The 13,243-nt window shown below is 44.5% G+C and overlaps 1 protein-coding gene across 2 annotated transcripts; it reads left to right on the top strand.

Annotated features, from left to right (window-relative positions):
- Positions 1-1,753: 1,753 nt before the first annotated feature.
- Positions 1,754-5,437, top strand: LOC118744168. 2 transcript variants are annotated; one of them, XR_004993515.1, is made up of 2 exons: positions 1,754-4,316; positions 5,181-5,437. XR_004993515.1 is itself a non-coding variant. In XM_036476959.1 (2 exons), the coding sequence occupies exons 1-2, from the start codon at positions 2,142-2,144 to the stop codon at positions 3,518-3,520; spliced, it is 1,320 nt and encodes a 439-aa protein (XP_036332852.1). In that variant the 5' UTR covers positions 1,754-2,141; the 3' UTR covers positions 3,521-4,748. The 2 variants fall into 2 exon arrangements, 1 of the variants encoding a protein (XP_036332852.1); XM_036476959.1 differs by lacking the exon at positions 5,181-5,437 and having other exon boundaries at positions 1,754-3,453; positions 3,513-4,748.
- The last annotated feature ends 7,806 nt before the right edge of the window (positions 5,438-13,243 follow it).

Below are 13,243 nucleotides of genomic sequence, written 5' to 3'. Positions count from 1 at the left end.
GGTATTTGTTTTATTCCAACACAAATCCGACCTTCTTTAATAAATATCATCTTTTAATAAATATCGAATCCTGATTCTTATGGAGTTTTGCTTTGCTTTAAACGCGCAAAATGTTTGATTCAAAGTCTTGCGAAATAGTTAAAGAAAATGGCTATAGGAAGATTTTTTCCTCTCCTGTAAAATTTTTAAAATGGGACTTAGCAACTTTTATTTCTAAGCTAGCGATATGAAGAAAATTCCCGCTGCGTTCTCCCAAATATAAACTGGGACGCAAAATTGAAGCAAGTTTTGCCTATTTTTCTTTAGTTTATTTAATATGTATCATTTTTTATGAATATGTAGCTCATTACTTAACAAACAACATATACTACAAACAGATTTCACACTTAGTGTAAAAATTATGAAAATTCTGCAAAATTTCAGCAAAACTTGTAACTTTTTAATCTGCTAAAATGACGCGTCCCAGTTTATGTGTATTTGGGTCACTCGCTTAAAACAAAAAACATTGAAATCGGCTCACTTTCTGATTGTTTTTCAATTTTATATAACACAGTCCGACAAGAAAATTTTCTCAGAGGTAAGACTAGCCATTTCTAATAGATTTTGGAGCACTAAATTTATAAAAATAAAAACGTGTATATTTGAATTTTAATAAAAGAAGGCGAAGAGCAAAATCGGCTAAAACGGCTAATTTTTTTTTTGCAAAACGGCTAACAAATCGGCTGCCGGCTAAATCGAATTTTTTCCGGCTGTTTGCTGTCGCAACCGGCTAAATCTAGCCGGAAAACGGCTAAAATGGCAACGCTGGTTGGCATCCGTGAAAGCTTGATACAAATATTTAAAGGTAAAACCGCTCGCTCAATTCGTCGGCCATAATATATTTTTTGAAGTTTGTCTACTTTATAAAATTGAAATTTTCAGAGCAACTCAAATGCCAAACAAAAGTAAAACGAAAAACAAATAGATGAAAATGTTCGAATTTTGAGACTGAAAGTGAGAATGTATTTGTGAGATTGAAAATTTGAAAACATTTTTGTATGTTAGCAAACTTCAAAAATGTTCAGGCTGCCTCTCAGCGGTTTTACCTTCAAATTTTTGTATCATGCGTGAAAGTATGTATTATTTATGTTGTGAAGTTTTGAAATTGAATAAGCACTAAGACCCAAGTTTTTTCTCGGAAAAAGCACCAAATTTTTATTGGAGTACTTAATGGACTTTGTATGCATAAAAGTTGTATTGTAGGGATGCAGATATAAATTAATAAAAATCAATGTTTTTTGGTAGGTTTTTTTCTCGATGGTAGGATGGTAGGCCTCTAAATTTTGGTAGGTTTCTTTGCTCATAAAACAGAAAACATCTCTGGTTTGTTGTAGTGTGTCACTTTTTCAGCACTGAGAGAATTGGGACAATATCAGTTTTACCCTCATTCTGTTTCTTGGGTGGGTCCAACTGTTTGCCAAATACTTTAAAAAACTCGTTGCTTATTGGCATAGGCAGAATTTCACCAATTACCTTCGGCGATTCTCTGAACTTCGTATACGCTAAAAAAAGTTGTATCCACTGGGTATCTAAAGGGACATCAAATGATTGAATTGATGGACGTGAAGGCAGGTTTATGGATCAGATATTTTTCTTTGAAATGCAGTCTCGAATCGATAATAGATTCAACAATGACAAGGCTGTTAAAATATTTTAAATGGCACTAGAAGAGTGATTCAAATGCATGTTACAAATGTACGTGTTTACAGAATATGTTATTTTTTATCATATATGGCCGGCGAAAATCCTCGGACTGAACCCTCCGCGAGGGTGCCGGCTGGAAATGGGCACTACAGAGCAATCCCGTGCGATGTCGGGAGGGTGTCCAGCTAAGATCAGAGATCAGTGCTGTGTGCTTATGCGTTTTCATCGCTATGCCATACGGAAATGGTCTTTGATCGTGGTCTGGAGGTAGGGGCTGGATCAAGGCGTTACGCGTACCGTACTGAGGATCAGCCTGGCTGGGAGCCCCTAAATAGCCCAGTCGCTAACGGAGCCCTCTGGGAACCAGGCCGCACCCGGTTGCATTCGATGGCTTTACCCTGGGTACTGCGGATCTCTGCCCGGGGCCGACGAACCCTTTCTCCGCGACTCGTTGGAATATGAGCGATTTAAAAAATAAACTAAAATCAACAACAACGGAAATTGAGACCGGCACTCATAAAAAGTCGGAAGGGCAGTTGCCCAGACACCATGGGGCCCATGCGATGCAGGGTCCCTCTACTAGCCACGACGTGGCCAACACTAGTGGGGTACGTAAGCCTCTGGCGATGCCGGGGTCAGGCGTATCCACAAAAGCGGAAAGGAAGAGGGTGGGGGAACCGAAACGGGATTTTCCCGGCACCAGTGAAGGCAAACCTGGCTTGCAGCTTGCAGCCCCAGAGGGCGCCAGAGCTGATGCGCGGGCCCCGCCTCCCCCTACTCCTACTGCATTCACAAGGCCTGATGACAGGCCACCACCAAGCGCAGCCATTGCTAAGCACAGGAAGGCTGCCATGAGGATCTTGAAGAGATCCACATTAACACCGGACCTATGTAGCAGGGCGCTGCCCTGTCACGTGGAAGAGATCCGGTCGGAGATAGCGTGGGCAATGACGATAGTGCCCGACTATCAGCTGCCGGTGCTCGGAGAGCCACCAGCTGCGGAAAAGCGCAATAGATCGATAGAGGTTGCGCAAAACAAGTCGAAGAGAGCCAGGACGCAAGGCCTCACCTTTGCTGAGGTGGCCAAAAATCGGATCCTCCTGGGTGTGCTCGATGAGAACCAGGAAGACGAATTGGCTCTGAGAGCTCATTGGAAATGGGTTAAAGCGGAATTGGCGAACATCTGCGTTAGCGTGCTTCGGGAGCACCCCGGACCACCTCCGATATGCCGGGACGCAGGTTGGTTCCAAGGCAACGTCAAGATCGTCGCGTGCGACGATGAAAGGTCTGCGGGCATGTACAAGAAGGCGATGGCCATACTGGGAGAGGTCTACCCCGGAGCGATGCTACGGGCTGTGGACTTTAAGGACATCCCATCCAGGCCTAGAGCAAGGGCATGGATACCGGCCAAACCGACCGAACCAGAAAGAGTGCTTGAGATTACAAGGCTCTTTAATCCCGAGTTACCCTCTCACAATTGGAAGGTGGTGCGGCTAGAGCATAGCACAAAGGCGACTCGTCAGGCGGTCCTTTTGCCAAATAAGGAGTCGTTGCCACTCCTCGAAAAGACTGGGGGCGTCATCAATTACGGTTTCGACACCGTAAAGATAAGGGTGTACACGAACGACGTGAACGCAGCAAGAGGCAACGAAGTCCAGCTCTCCAAGGGGGCAGCAGACATCGCCCTCATCCAGGAGCCTTGGGTGATAGGGCATAGAATATGCGGGCTGAAGTCGGCAGAGCACACTTTGATAAGTGGAGCTACCATAGGTAAACCAAGGGCCTGCATCCTTGTAAGTACCAAACTAAAAATATTGTTTCTTCCTCAGTTCAGTGACGAGGACACCACCACCATCAGTCTGGAGGCGAACGGACGACAAATAAGGCTTGCCTCGATGTATCTGGCACATGACAGGCCTGTTCCAACCCTACCGGTCGAACATTTAGTGGAGCGCTGGGACGGGGCCCTGATTCTAGGAGGTGATGCAAATGCACACCATAGCACATGGGGAAGTGGAGACATCAATGAACGGGGTGAGTCACTCTTTGAATTCATACTAAAATCTAACTTAGTTATAAGCAATAGGGGTAGCGAGCCTACCTTCATAACGAAGAGCAGAATAGAGGTCCTGGATGTTACCCTCGTCTCAGAAGATGCGGAGGTCATGATCAGGAACTGGAGGGTGCTTGATGAGCATTCCTTCTCTGATCATCGCTTCATCCAATTCGATTTAGATGGGGTCCTGCCAAAAGAAATCTAAGGAAAGCCGACTGGCATAAGTACAGAAAAGAGCTTGACAAGCGGCTCTCAAGAACCACACTAGCAATTCCAGGAAACTCTAGGGACCTAGATAGGCTGGCAAATCGCTTTACTGCGGCATGTGGCAAGGCTCTGGATCAGGCCTGCCCCATGGTAAAGCCGAGAGGCAAAAAGAAACCACCTTGGTGGAGTACAGAGATTGACGAGGCCCGCAAAAATTGTCGTAGAGCCTTCAATCTCGCAAAATCCTCGGGAGGCGATATGCAATGGGAAATCCATAAGTTAAACTTGAAAGATTACAAGAAACTACTAAGGAAGAGCAAGAGATCCTCATGGAGGAACTTTTGCAGTGGTATGGAATCCGTATCAGAAGGTTCTAGGCTCAGGAAGGTTCTCTCTAGTTCACCTCGTATCGCCCCGGGATGCTTGCTAAGATCCGACGGAGCGTGGACGGAAACTGGGGAGGAATCCCTGGACCATCTTCTGAGCACGCACTTTCCAGGCGCCACCGAGCAGCCATTGAACGGGCCAATAAGAAATAGAGGTCAACCGGTTACGGTAGACCTCATCACCAAAGAAAAACTAATGTGGGCAATAGGGTCCTTCAAGCCTTACAAATCTGCGGGTCCCGATGGTGTTACACCGATTCAGCTGCAGCAATCTATGGAGCTAAGCTCAAAATGGCTGTATGCTACTTTTAAGGGAGTCCTCACTCTCAACTACATTCCGGAGACCTGGCAAAGGTCAAAGGTTGTCTTCATTCCTAAAGCGGGAAGAACATCCCATACTAGCGCCAAGGATTTTAGACCTATCAGTCTATCATCTTTCCAGCTCAAGATAATGGAGCGACTGATTGAATCCTTTCTTAGGGAATCGGTTGCAGACAAGCTTATGGCTTCGCAGCATGCCTATATGAAGGGGAAGTCCACCGAAACAGCGCTACACGAAATCGTGTCGCATATTGAGAAATCCCTTGCGATAAAGGAATACACCTTGATAGCATTCTTAGCTTTCAACAACATCACACCTGAAGCAATCACATCAGCTCTAACTGGTCTGGACATCGACTCACGGCTGGTGTCGCTTATACGACAGCTGCTAGTTGGCAGGGTCGTGCGGGCGGAACTGGCGGGCGTGTCGCTGGACAGATACGTTTGCAGGGGAACCCCGCAGGGTGGGGTCCTCTCCCCCCTTCTATGGGTCATGGCGATTAATGAATTATTGCAGACCCTGGAAGGGGGGGAGGCTCCAAGGTCATAGCGTATGCTGACGACCTTGCGGTGGTTGTGAGTGGAAAATTTCCACAAACTCTTTGTGACATTATGCAGGACAGACTAAGGTTAATCGAGAGATGGACCAAGGAGAAAGGTCTGGGTGTTAACCCAGAAAAAACGGACCTGGTGCTCTTTACCAGGAAGTACAAAATCCCCTCACTTCAGCTCCCTGCCATAGGCAATAAGATTCTGAAGCTAGGGGAGTCTGCAAAATATCTAGGCGTAGTCTTGGACAAAAAGCTTAACTGGGCGCAAAATATACCAGAGCGTGTTAAAAAAGCGACGGTAGCCCTCTACAGCTGCAAGGGGTGATTGGGCGTAGCTGGGGGCTGTCCCCTAGCATCATGTATTGGTTATACACGGTAGTTGTTAGGCCGATTCTATTATATGAGGTCTTGGTATGGTGGCCAAGTCTCAACAGGAAATCTAAAACTGAAGCACTCCAAAAGGTGCAAAGAACTGCGATGCTCTGCATCTGTGGGGCCCTGCGCACAACTCCATCGGAGGCTATGTGCGTGCTCCTCGATATTTTACCAATTGAAATTGTTGGAAAGCAATCAGCGGGGTGTGCCGCCTTGAGGTTGAGGGAACTACCAGGCTGGAGAGACACTCAGGAAGGCCACACCGCAATCTTAAAGGACGTAAATATACCGGACACGGATTACTGTGCACCAAGGTTGAACTTCACAAAGAGGTATAGGATTTCCATTCCAGATAGAAAATTCTGGTCAGGAGGGGCTCCCGATGACAATGGATCACTCCACCTCTACACCGATGGCTCTAAGCTAGACGGCAAGGTAGGAGGGGGGGTCTTCTCAGCCCGACTGGGGCTGGAAATATGTTTTCGCTTACCCAACCACTGCAGCGTCTTTCAAGCTGAGGTCGCTGCCATACAGGAAGCGGTTGAACACCTACGTACAAGAGAAGTCATTTATAACGATATCTTCATCTACTCAGACAGTCAGGCCGCACTCAAAGCGCTCGACTCGGTCACATGCAGTTCAAAAACCGTAGCGGACTGTCGCAGATCTCTAAACGAGATGGCTGAGCAGTCTGCACTTCACTTGGTATGGGTTCCGGGGCACCGGAACATACCAGGCAACGAAAAGGCGGACGAACTTGCAAGAGAGGGCACATCCGCTCCACTTTCGCAGGCCTGGAAGGGATTAGGCATGCCGCTCGCTACCTGCAAGCTCATTCTAAGGGATCTGTCTCTTAAACTAGCAAGGGACAGGTGGGATAGCCTCACCACTTGCAACAACACGAAGCTTACATGGCCTAAATGGGACAAAAAGCGGTCGAAGGATCTCCTCATGCTGAGCAAAGGAGACCTAGCCGCAGCTGTGGGTCTGCTAACAGGCCATGTTGCTATCGGAGGGCACGCGGAGAGGTTAGGGATCCCCCATAACGAGTTCTGCAGAAGCTGCAGAAATGAAGAAGAGCCAGAAACCTTGCGGCACCTGTTATGCGATTGTCCCGCACTTTGTAGAAGAAGACAAAAGTTCATGGGTTCAGGATTCTTTGAGGACCTAACCGACATAGCCGAAGTAGGCATACGGCAACTTCTGGGTTTCGCAAAATCCACATGATGGTTTGAGTAGGAGGGTTCTAACGATCCGCGTGGTATCACAACGGGCCCACAACCTAGGGCCTATGTGTGCTAGTGGTGTCACTGGCAGCCACATCAACCTAACCTAACCTAACCTATCATACACGAAAATTAAAAAGAAAACAACTTATTGTTTCCAGTAAATCGGAGGATCTCAAAGTTTTTAACCGCAACTCGAAGAAGTTAATGGCAAACCAGCAGCGCGTAGATTTTTCCCCCAGCCCGGCGGCTCCTAGGACATTTGGCAAGCCTAGCCGTGAGGCTTATTTTTACCTTACTTATTTATGAACATATACAGTCAGCGTCAAATATATGAATACCCAGACGTTTCTTTATTTATATTTTCCATAACAAATTATTCTTCTTTTTTTATAAAAATATAGTTAGTTCAACAGCAAAAACCAGAAAAATCAATTTTATATATAACTCGTTAAAATTCAAGAACTACCAAAAAATTGTCATAAAAATTTTCAACTTTTCAATTGCATTTCTTAGAAAAATTCTGGGTATGCAGTTTTGTAGCCTATTAAATTTTAATATAATAAGGAGCAAGTTTCAAGTTTAAAAATTATCGTTGATTTTTGAGATTTTTTTTGTCGAGGGTGTTGCATTTTCTTCCATATAAAAAATGCGAAACACCCTTGCCAAAAAAGTCTCAAAAATTAACGGTAATTTTTAGAGACTTGAAAGTTTAGCCTTATTTTATTTAAATGGAGTGGGCTACAAAACTGCGTACTCAATTTAAGAAATCGAATTGAAAAGTATAAAATTTTGGTGGAAATTTTTTAGTATTTCTTGAATTTTTCCAAGTTCTATATGAAATAGAAAAAATCGGTTCTGTTGGTTTTTCTGTAGAAGGAATTATATTTTTATAACAAAATAAAAAAAAATGGTATGGAAAATATAAAAGAAGAAAATCGTCAAAACGTCAAGATATTCATATTTTTGACGCGACTGTATATACTTCATAATAAATGAGTGATCTATAAAGGTTAACGCTAATCCCCGATTAAACATAGTTATCGACGTTACCGACTCCCTGTTGTATGCATGGAGTCGTAGACGTCGATAACGATGTTTAACCGCAGATTAGTGTTAACCAGACATTGAGTAACCGGCCCTGAGTGTAAAAACCAGCAAAAAAATTTATTTACTGCCGTCAAACGCCGTTTTCTTAAATGGTAGGAAAAAAGCCATTTCGGTAGGTTTTTGAACCAGCTCTTGGTAGGAGAGAAAGTTTTTTAGTGGTAACCCTGAATACTTTTTCAATTGGCTCAATCACGTGATCATGATTATTTTGAAGACAGTAAATCGGACAATGATTTGACGTATGCATACAATAATTTTGACGTCTTGTGCAAAAAAGAAGATAAATTCATAACAAAATAACTATAATAATTAAAGAGACGCTGGTGTGTATGTAAATTTGTCTCTTTTTTATATTTTAGTTTTTACCTCAAATAACTCGTGCGAAATGCGTATTTCTGTAACTTATAATTCAACGTTCACGTTCGACATTTTGCTCAAAATGAATTGTCTTAACTATTGTCAGAACGCCTACGCCACGGAGACAATTATCAGCGTTTTTGACAACTAATACGTATTTCTTTATTGCCTGGACAGCATTGTCCAATGTAAACGCGCCGTAAAATTCTTGCTCTTATTTTCTAATTTACAGCTGTGTGCAGCCAAGGCGTGTTCAAGGCGCAAACAAAGTGGTGTTGATTGATCAGCTGATTGGATATTTTTGTCTCTACACTAGTACAGGAGAATGTCATCCAAGACGAAGTGGCGCACCTTTAGGATGTCAACTAAACGAAATGACGAAAATTATCTCCTATTCCCTTTCGTATTGGCATCCTCCTGTACCAAAAAGCAATAACAAAATACACGGGACTTTTACTTATATGCAATTGCCACCACCTTGTATGGTGTGGTGTATACGCCTTGGGCGTATTCAATAAGGTGGTATCGGTACGACAATAACTAAATGTACATGCATTTTGTTTTTGCTTTTGCGGCGAGGACTGTCAAAAATATCATACGAAGAGTGTGAAAGAGAACAGAAAATAATAAACAATCAACAGCTCCAACCAATCAACAACAGTCATTTGGCATATGAAGCCGTGAGGCGAAGAAAAATAAAAGGGTACTGCTATCACCTTCTGAATACAACTTGCGTCCAGCGTTGCCGTTACGCTTAGACTGGAACTTCAAGTCGTTTCAACTTTCTTGCTTTGCTTTTGACATTTTCGTTATTTCCCATTTAAAGAACCAAAAACTTGAGTTCAACACAATTGAAGCGTGTAAAAACAAATAGAAAACACAAAAGAGAATGAGCAAGAATTGCTTTCAAGTACTTGAATCATGTAAATCGGGTGTGTATGCATGGAGTCGAAAAAGTCGATAACGTGTTAACCGATGATTAGTGTCAACCAGGCTATGAGCAACCGGCCCTAAACGTTAAAATTTTCTTACTTTTACTTAATTTTTTCTACAGTTCCTATCAAACGAAAGCAAAAACCAGAAATGAAGTTTCATGAACTATATAGCAGTTTAAGGGCCTTGTTCTGTATCACGAACGATAGGCAAAACGAACGATTCGTCTGCAGACGACAACCTCTCTGATTGCGATTTTAAACTCTACCGATTGTCTTCGTCTTGCTTTTCATACATTACCGACGTTTAAACCGACTAAAATTATGCCCCGGGCTAATTTTTGAAGCATTCCTCTGCAGACGAATCGTTCGTGTTGCCTATCGTTCGTGATACAGAATAAGGCTGTAAATCTACACTACAGTCTCTTATAATCTTGTGAACTAAAAGAACATAAAGACCTTTTCTTTCCGACCCATTAACACCCTTAACACCTGAAACATAACGAAATTTCATTTTCCCTTTTAATGTGTCTTATTTGAGCGTATTGTTACGATTATCCTCGAAACCTTGAGGGATTACCCAAATATACTCGGGCTCGTATCGCTGGATTGTTAAATAAATGCTAACGATGACCGAATTGTAGTACAATTAACTTTATTGTACAACAAACAATTTACAATACTTGCTAATACAGTAAAGACACTTTACAATACTTGTTAAAGCAATAACAACGCTTTACTACTTGTTAACACAATTAAACTTATAGCTTGCTTATTCGCAACTCAATTCTCCGCTCACTTTACTTGTAGCTTGCTGACTTGTAACTGTCCCCACTCCGCTGTGTCGTGGCTCTTATATACCTGCGCTCACACTTATGGCAACTCTAGAACGTTCTGAAGTTTATCGCTCATTCTCTTTCTCTCGCTGTTCGCAGTGTTCATCCAACTTGACGTTTCTCTTTGTGGAACATTCTACGTCATTCCTCGAACATTCTGCCTATTTCTCGTTGTTCGCTTTGTGTTGCCGCAGTATTCGCCACACTGCCCTCCACCTAAGTCTGATCGTCCCGATCAGACACACTTGCCACTCCAACCGCTGCAAGTCTTTCCAAGTGGACCACTTTCATCTTGGTCCTCGGTCTCCCCATTGTCTGGATTTGATGCACTGCGTCCTTCAGCCGCTTGTCAATCTTCGAATCTTTCCAGTCACGTCTTTGCTTGGAGTTGAAGCTTTTCTTCTGCTGCGGCATGTGCAGCAACACCGAATCACCTTCCTGTAGCTCTTCTCGGCTCGATGCGTTACTGGATATTGCTTCCAGCTTATCTCCGGTGGTGCACCATCTCACATGGTCGTGCTTCTGCCGGCCACTGGTGGTGACCTGACCATGTCTCTTCTCATGGGCACCCTTTTCGCCAGATCTATGCTGCATCCTCTGTCCATGTCACCCAGGCTCCTGCCTTCGTACTGCACTGCCTTTAGCGCATCTTGCTAAATCCGGTTTCTCACGCTGAAACTTTCCCAGTGTTTCCGCATCTCGCTCTTCCGCCGGCGTCAACCTCATTGACCGGACATGTATAACCTCATCCTTGGCTTCCGACTTAACTGCTCGCCTTTGCCGGCCACCTTTTCCGGGACACTTCAAAGCGCGGCTACTGTTTCCACAGCCGCTTCCATTTCCGGCCACCGGCGTATCACCATTGCAACGTGGTTCAGTGGCCTTCCTCCTGCCGGAAACACTGCCTGGCTCGCCATGACCACTTCCTTGTTGCGACCTCTTGTTCACTGAGCTGGCGGAACCGTCACGCTTTTCCTGTATCGGTGAACCACTTCCTTCTCCTGACGAAACCATTTCGTCTCCATCACTGCCAAACTCCGCCCAACTAACCGCTTCCGTTTCTGGTGGAATTTTCGACACTTCCTCTAAGTCTAACCGTCTGCTGCAGTACTGGCTGTCATAACCAACCCTAAGAGGCACTTTCCTGTGACGATCTGTCAGGATCATTCTCTGAAGGTCAATCTTCATGCCTTGGCCAAGTAAGAAATCCACGCCAATAATGACTTCATCCACAATGTCTGCCACTATAAACTTAGTGTACGAGGCCCAACCGTCGATTATTACCTCGCATGGTACTTCTCCTAACACTTGGGTGCATTCACCAGTTGCAGTCTGCAGCTTTGCTCCATGTAGTGGCTTCACATAAAAAGTAGTCACATCCGGTCGAATAATGGAATGTGTCGCTCCAGTATCCACTGTCAGCACTCGGTCCTGCCCATTCACACATCCACCAATAGTGAGGTTGCTAGCATTCCGGCCAATTTGTTAGACGGAGATTATGGGCCCTTCAACTTCTGGAGCCAGCACGCGGCCCTTCCTGCTGGCACGTTTTAGTTTAACGACTGATTTGAGTTGGATTCGTCTCCCTCAGCCCTGCGTTTGCGTCCTGCTGAATTGTTGGGCCCACTGGAACTTGCGCTGCAATCGCGGGCGAAGTGGCCTGGCTTTCCACATTTAAAACATTTTCTAGCACCATCCTTCCTCTCGGTTGCACCAGGAGTATTCTTCCCTGCCATCGACTTGAGTGTTTTCAGGATCTCGTTCATCACGTCAGGTGTTTCCACTTCTACTCGATGGGCTTTGTAGGCTGGTCTACTTAGGAGCGCTGCCGTTTCACGTGTCTGAGCATACGAGACCGTTTCAGCAAATGTTGGCTTTGGATTTGCATACGTCTCGCGCTTGGTATACACGTCCCGCATTCCGTTGATGAACCTCTGGATTTTTACTCTTTCGAGGTGCTCACCAGATGCATCTCCAATTGCCAAATGAGCCAACCTTTCAACCTCGGAGGCGAATTCTTGTAGAGTCTCGTTGGATTTCTGGCAGCGATTCTCCAGCTCCATCTGGTAAATCTGTCTCCTGTGCTCGCTACCATAACGTCTTTCCACTGCACCCATTAACGCATCGTAACTGTTCCTTTCACAATCAGGAATAGTCTGCAAGATTTTCGCTGCAGGTCCTTTTAATGCAACGAACAGTGCAGCGGATTTATCCTCCATGCTCCAGTGATTTGCTGTAGCTGTCTTCTCAAACTGGAGCTTAAAGACTTGGAAAGGAATCGTGCCGTCAAAGGATGGAGTCTTTACCTTGGGCGCGCTGGTCGAAGAAGGTGGGCGATTCAACTGCATATCTCGGAGGCGACCTTCCAACTCTTCTACCTTAGCCTCGACTTTATCCTGTCTATCCTTGATTTGTTCGTTATCTCTAGCCAAATTCTCCTGCAGTTGTGTAATCTTTGCATCCTGGACTTCCAGCAACTGTGATACGTGTGTCTTCTGTGCCTGTAGCTGCGACGAAATATCTGACAACTGTGTTTGCATCTGAGATGACATCTGTGACATGGCAGCCAATAACGTGTTCATGTCCATAGCTGTTGATGAACTTGGAGACTTTTGCTGTTCTTCAACCTTCCCGGATGTCTGCTGCACATCCTTCGACGAACATGCATCCTCACCCTTCTGTTCGTCCTTTGCGGATGTATCGTCGGGTTTACCTTGGAAGTGGTATTTGTCCACGTCGATGCCTTCAGCTTCCATAGCCTCTCGCAACCGGGATAACAATTCCACTTTTCTTCCGAAGGTGGCCAAATTACGCTTTTCCCACTCCTGTTTCAGCTCCTCAATTTTTAAGTCCTGAATTTTCGCCATTTTTAGTAGTTTCTCCTTCGGGATTTATTTAACAATCCCACTTCTGACACCAATTGTTACGATTATCCTCGAAACCTTTAGGGATTACCCAAATATACTCGGGCTCGTATCGCTGGATTGTTAAATAAATGCTAACGATGACCGAATTGTAGTACAATTAACTTTATTGTACAACAAACAATTTACAATACTTGCTAATACAGTAAAGACACTTTACAATACTTGTTAAAGCAATAACAACGCTTTACTACTTGTTAACACAATTAAACTTATAGCTTGCTTATTCGCAACTCAATTCTCCGCTCACTTTACTTGTAGCTTGCTGACTTGTAACTG

This window comes from Rhagoletis pomonella, unplaced genomic scaffold (genome assembly GCF_013731165.1).
Source record: "Rhagoletis pomonella isolate Grant_MI unplaced genomic scaffold, Rhpom_1.0 Rhpom_scaffold_00008, whole genome shotgun sequence".
Taxonomy (NCBI): domain Eukaryota; kingdom Metazoa; phylum Arthropoda; class Insecta; order Diptera; family Tephritidae; genus Rhagoletis; species Rhagoletis pomonella.
The sequence above is the reverse complement of the archived record's forward strand: the minus strand, read 5'-3'. Positions and strand labels throughout refer to the sequence as shown.